The sequence below is a fragment of the Populus euphratica genome, unplaced genomic scaffold (assembly GCF_000495115.2).
Source record: "Populus euphratica unplaced genomic scaffold, PopEup_1.0 scaffold300.1, whole genome shotgun sequence".
Classification (NCBI taxonomy): domain Eukaryota; kingdom Viridiplantae; phylum Streptophyta; class Magnoliopsida; order Malpighiales; family Salicaceae; genus Populus; species Populus euphratica.
In genome coordinates, this window is record NW_011500182.1 from 57,861 (window position 1) to 64,086 (window position 6,226).

The following is a 6,226-nucleotide window of genomic DNA, read 5'->3' on the forward strand; positions in this document are numbered from 1 at the left end:
CATTTACAAGTATTAGCATTAATCGAATAAGATGACTAATGTAATCATGTTAACAATTTATAATCTGATTAGAATCTTCTTTGTATGTGGTTTCTAATTGAATAATAAGATTTTATAGTATACTTGTTTGACATACCATTAGTGGATCCTCTAACCTTAACATTTGTTTTTATCATTGTCTAATCCTTACGTTGATCTTTCATCTTAAAGTTCTCATCAACTTCTTCTTCTTCTTTATTACTACTACTACTACTACTACTTCTATTAATATTATTGTTGTTCTTGTTGTTATTATTATTATCTATAATTTATATAATTAACCTTTTTATGGTTAGACGTCGGTCTTACTAGGTTATTTATTATTTCGATATTCTTGTATTTGGGAGAAAACATCAATTTTTTTTATCATATCAGTTAGGCACACAACCATGCCCAATAATAATTAGATCTTGCTAGCACTAGATCGATCTAAGGTGCCTGAGCTTGTCAAACTGCCAAGCTCAATCATAGCTAAATTTTGTTAACACTGTTAGCATTAAACTAAAGATGCTTGAAACCCTCCACTTTGAGCATGCTTATTTCCTTAAATGTGATAAAAAAAAGACACATCATAAATGTGATTTATCAATTAGCATGCGGAAGCATTGCGTCTTGGTACTTTCATATCCTCTCGTGAATAGATGTTGACGGGGGTTAATGGCAGAGGAGTTGCTCAAGTGGTCTCCTTCCTAGGTGACATTTTTTTTGAAGTTGGCCTTGGTTATGAAAGAGTTCCCTGCAATCGTTAACCTAGTGGGACAAAATTAAGTATGTTGTTCAAATGGAGGTACTTTCTGACATGATCAATAAGGGGACCTGACGAGCCCAAGCAGCCTTAGAGCTTAGGTTATTAAATGAAGTCTCGAAGTTGATTCAGTGCTTGCGTTGTAGTAAATCATTTTTCAAAATCTATTTTTATTTAGTTACATGGTAATTAAAACTTCATTCTCTCTTTTTATTTTGGGAAAATCTTAATCTAGCTCCTATTATATTATCTCACTATCGCTATCATTATCAATTAAGATCCCAATTTTTTCATAATATGCTAAAGGAAGTTCTAATATGCCTTAAGAAACAACTTTAGCATCAAATCATAGTAATTTTTTCTTTCATAATTTTTTTTTCTTTATTTGACTTAGCTCTAGGTTTAAATCAACAGTCACTCGTAGTAGCTGTATTAAAGAGCCACCCACCGTTCTATTAATTTTTAAAAATAGTTTATTCTTTGTCAGTCATTTTCTTAATGTTTAGTTCTTTCGTCTTCCTTTATTACAGAAACTAACCAAAATGTTTTTATATTTTGTAAACTTTAATTCCCCCTCCCCAAAGTTATAGATTGTGAAATCTGAAAAAAAAAAACTTTTTCACATTATTCTTTTTAAGATAAATATAAAAATTTGTTTTAAAGGCAAATTGCTTAAAAAAAGAGTATTAAAAATAAAATAAATGTGAAAGTTATTAAGAAAATAAAAATATAAATCCAGAGTCACTAAAGTATTTTAATAATATTCAATAAAAAAATCATAAGATATAAAAAAATAAAAATTCAAATGCACTTCAGATTGAATTAATAAAAAAATTCATACATTTATTTAATTTTATTCTAGAAAAATAAAAACAAAATTTCAATATATTTGTTTTTATAACTCAAATAAATTGATCATAATAGTATGTACAAAAACTGGATATATGATAATTTTATAGATTGAAAAGGAAAGTAAAAAAATTACTTTGTTTCAAATAAAATAAAATTATCATATTTAGCATTTTGATTCTTTATTTTATTTATATATATAATTTTTTGAATTTTAAGTGAAAATGATGTCAAATAATCAACTCAACCCAATAGTTTCAATTGTTAGATAAAATCTTCAAGATATAATTTATATTATTTTCTAACATACTCTCTCAATTAAAAGCCTTTTAAACTTTAAATTTGAAAGACTTATATTATCTTATGCAATTGTTTGGTTATCATGATTTTGATACTATGTTAAATAACCAACTTAACCTAATAATTTAAACTGTTAGGTGAAATCTTAAAATATAATTTATTTTATTATATAAAAAATAAGTTATTTAATGATTTTAATGGTTGAATAGTTTAAAAAGTGTAAGTGTTTTTTTTTCCTGGCCTTTAGTTATTGATTAAAATTCAAATTAATTATATTTTCATGATTTTTTTTAATGGTGGATTTGCTTTAAAATATAGGACTTTGTTTGTGTGCGCGACGTCCTTGGAGACTTAATTTATACGTTAATCCTTGAACATATCAAGGGTACTCTATGTGTCTAAGAAAACACTACATGAAAATTTTTTATATAGTTTCATCTCGAGCAAAAATGAGCTAAGAACTCTGCAAGCAGAAAAAGAAAAAGAAGTCATAATATAAGGATACGAGGAACTAAATGTTCGATAAAGAAATACCATAATGCTAGTGCAATGAAATACAGTAGAATTTGTGTAAACTTGATTTCAACAGATTTTCTACTGCTCAAGATACATATAAATCTAAACTGGGAAAATTAAGAAAATGGTATGGTTTCAATTTCCAGTGCCTTTTGTCCTCTTTTGGTCTACATGATTCACGTCTAAAACCTGCTTAGATCAGCATAGTACTTATTAATCCACTCTTTAATGATCTTGATCTCTGTCTTTCGCTGTGCAACCAACCATTCAGGATCAGTTTCCTTAGCAAAAAGTATATCCAAGCAATGAGACCCTGCAATTAATGTAATTAAACAATCTTGTACTGTTAATTTCTATGAACTTCATTCTAAAAATTTATCTCTTTTCAATTGATAGGGCTAGCCAGCCACATATTGATCCTATGATCATATTTTATTCTTGCTTTTCAAAGTATACTTACCATTGACGGTCTTGACAGCAACAACAGTGTCTGAAATGTTCTCCAACACCCTAGAAATTGAGATGATAGAACATGTTAAACTTGGACCGGTGATTGTAATAACATCCCATGCCTCGAAATCATTGTGTCTTTTCCCAAATTTGCTTGTTACTTACCCTCCACTACTATAAGGATCTCTCAGCCCATTGGAGAAAATGATATTGCTAGCAAACCTTTGAAGAATCAATCTTATACTCTACATTTAAAAGAAAACAAGTAAAGAATGATTTAAAATTTGGGGTAGAATGAACAAAAAAAAAAAAGTGTAAAAATTCCACGAGTTGAGCTACAGAAACTAAAGGAAACTTACATGGCCTCCGTAATAAGTAGTGACCCAGTGAAAACGAGGTGTAACATTGTATAAACTCTTGCAATCTTCTATGTAGGCTTTCAAATCGAAAGGATCAGGTGGAAACATGGAGTCATTGCCATAACCAATAGGTATCACCATCTCACTACACGTCTAAACACAAAATTTAATTTGTCAAATTAAAGTTTTTAAGTCTTAATAAGTTAATTTGAGAGATTTTATATCATTCTATTGAAGGTATATACAAAGATAAAATTTAAGATTTAAAAATTTTATTTTCAAATTTCAAAAAACTTATTGAAAGTTAATTTTTTTATATCAATGCTTATTCCCCCCCCCCCCCAAAAGTGGCCACAAGTGTGAGACTATGATTGGCCACAACCACCTCTAAACTATTTGAAATTTTCATATGTATCCAAGGTTTTATGCCTCGAAACCTAAGAAATTCCATTTACATCCCCTCGATTTTTTATCCATTTGTGCCTAAAGCTCTTCGGCTTCCTCAGCCCCCCAAGTATTCTTACTGTAGTTTGTCACCGGAAATATATATTGGTAGTCATTATTAATTATAGTAGTATAAAATTTCCTACTTAATTCAGTTATTGTAATCCAATTTCCCGTTGAATCTTTCTTGTAATGCACGTTTAACTTACATAATGACAATTATTTTTTTAAGGCTTAATCAATAGTTTCTGATCACTTATTTCCTTACCAGCATCGCCAAACTTAATATAAGAATCACCATATAGTGTTGCTTTAAGAACCATTCAAAGATCCATATATTAATGAGTTGTTTCAGTCAAATAGAGAGTTGTTAGTGGATCAATTATTATTGCTGCTGTTGTTTACAATGATCATGACCCATTCTTATCTTTATATGATAATTGCATACCTGACTTATCCAAGCCAAAAGGTAGGGCTGCGCGCGTGCGTGTTGAGTGTGAACTATATATATATATGTCCCATCTTCATCTTAACAGCTATCGTGAAGTATGTAAGGAGTAATAATGTATATACTGTACCTGCCATCTCCAGCCCGCAGATGTTTCAGATTGGTTAGTGGGTTCATTGACGTAGCATGACCTATTTCCTTTATAAGCAACAAGACCACCAAATACTCTGCCAAGAAGATCATCCCCAAAACCACCGCCATCTATGCCCCCACAGACCTTGTTAACCGGATATGTTGGTGGCTTATTGTACTGAGCAGCATTAGCATACATGGAGTCCAGGTGGTTCCTGAGCTCACTGGCGTCTGTCAAGGGACTGCATCAACGATGTTTACCAAGGTTTTTAGCATGTAAAATTTCATTGAATATTAATTAACTTTAACAAGCTTTTAATTAGAAAGAGTAACTATTATTACTTGCAAGTCTTAAATTTCTTGCTGAGGATTGAGAGACCATCTGGTTTAGAAGCAACTTCATCAATTTCTTCCCATGACTTTCGTATAGTCTGGTAGCAAGTCTCACTGGCTCCCTGCACACCCAACACCACATATTTAACATTTTATTAAAACATTATTCATCTTCTATACTACTAATTAATTAGAGAAATTAAACTAAATTAAAGATGAAAACTCAAAATGTATTACTCTAAAATCCTTGCTGACAAGAGCATAGTATCCATATTGTGGCGTAATATCATCAAAATAAAGAACCGGTGCTGAAGAGGCAAGAGCTCCAAGGGCTATATGAGGGTATTTAAGCCGAAACCATGAAGCCAGCACTAGTTAACATGGAAAAAAATTTAAGGAGTTAAATAATAATGATGATGATAAAAAATAATAAATAAATCAAAGTATTCTTCAATATTAATTGCTGTGGTATTCTTGGAGAATATAGTACGTAGCCACCTACTTCCACCATATGATCCTCCAATGACGATAACCGGAGAATCTTTAGCCTGTAATGTTTTCTTTATGTGAATGATTATTGCTGCATAGTCTGCTATAGCTTGAGCTGAGTTGAAATATCCTAGCGTGCTTGCATTCTTCAAGGCTTCTTCCCTTGATCCAAATGGAATTGATTTTCCATAATATCTATGCTGATATCATGACATTAATGTATAAAAATCTTTATTATAACCAATTATTAAGCCTATTTCTATGAACCAGAAACAACATTTATAAGTGAAAAGAATATATCCGTACCTCAACATATACCAAGAGAGAACTGAATTCAGCAGCGGTATCAACCAGAAATCCAATTACATCAAGATCTTCATCAATGGGTGCTTCTGCGCCAAGGTATACTAAGATTGGTGCACAAGCATTGGCACCACCCCAATACTTAGAATTGATCAAATAACGTTGTAGAAATGTGTCATAGCTTTCAGGTCTATAGTTGAAGTGATCAAGTGTTTGGTTGTAAAAAAAGGTTTCAAGATCTTCTCGAACAGATTCACCCAAAATTTGATCAGGGTGGTCTAGCCAAACTCTCGGTCCTATTGGACTAAGTCTTGGAATAGTATGAAGCCGTTTTGCAGTTGCGGTTGCAGTGGTTAAGAAAAACAGTAAGAGAAGTTGAAGAAGAAATAGGCTTTGAAACACCATGGCACGATGCATTTGTATGGCGAGTTTGCTAGGTTTTTTGTTGAGGTTTCTTAGGTGATTTAAAGCTTGTAACAGGGACATCCTTAAAAAATAAAATCCCATTTACTTTGAGACAACTTTAGACTTATTACACGCTCATGCTTTATTGCACTCATGGATCACAATAATTGCAATGATTAAGCTTTGAAGCTTCCACAAAATGTTTCATAATGCTAATTTTAATGACAATCCAGGCTTTCTCAATTCAACAAACCCAATTATAAAATATAAGAACACTTATCTACACGGCTAACCACGTTTCAAACCATGATTGGGCATAAAAAAATATCTTCCGTAGTTTAAAACGTTGTTGACCACGTAGACAAACACAATAATCATATCAAAACGGATATAATTTATTGATTTTCTTCGGTG

The 6,226-nt window shown here is 31.4% G+C and overlaps 1 protein-coding gene across 2 annotated transcripts; it reads right to left on the reverse strand.

The window, feature by feature from the left end:
• Positions 1–2,552: 2,552 nt before the first annotated feature.
• LOC105111537 (lysosomal Pro-X carboxypeptidase-like) lies at positions 2,553–5,950 on the reverse strand. Of its 2 annotated transcripts, XM_011006919.1 has the most exons (9): positions 5,411–5,947; positions 5,118–5,304; positions 4,853–4,986; positions 4,625–4,737; positions 4,281–4,524; positions 3,259–3,411; positions 3,065–3,144; positions 2,910–2,959; positions 2,553–2,762 (listed from the first exon to the last, which is right to left on the reverse strand). In XM_011006919.1, exons 1-9 carry the CDS (start codon positions 5,912–5,914, stop codon positions 2,632–2,634), a joined length of 1,596 nt encoding a protein of 531 aa, XP_011005221.1. In that variant the 5' UTR covers positions 5,915–5,947; the 3' UTR covers positions 2,553–2,631. The 2 variants fall into 2 exon arrangements, with proteins under 2 accessions (XP_011005221.1, XP_011005222.1); XM_011006920.1 differs by lacking the exon at positions 3,259–3,411 and having other exon boundaries at positions 5,411–5,950.
• Positions 5,951–6,226: the final 276 nt, after the last annotated feature.

Coding starts and splice junctions, on each gene's coding strand:
- LOC105111537 (XM_011006919.1), bottom strand. CDS start 5,914: ATGGGATTTTATTTTTTAAGGATGTCCCTGTTACAAGCTTTAAATCAC. Junction 3,412..4,280: donor CTGCGGGCTGGAGATGGCAG/GTACAGTATATA, acceptor TTTTGTGTTTAG/ACGTGTAGTGAGATGGTGAT. Junction 2,763..2,909: donor TGCTGTCAAGACCGTCAATG/GTAAGTATACTT, acceptor CATTAATTGCAG/GGTCTCATTGCTTGGATATA.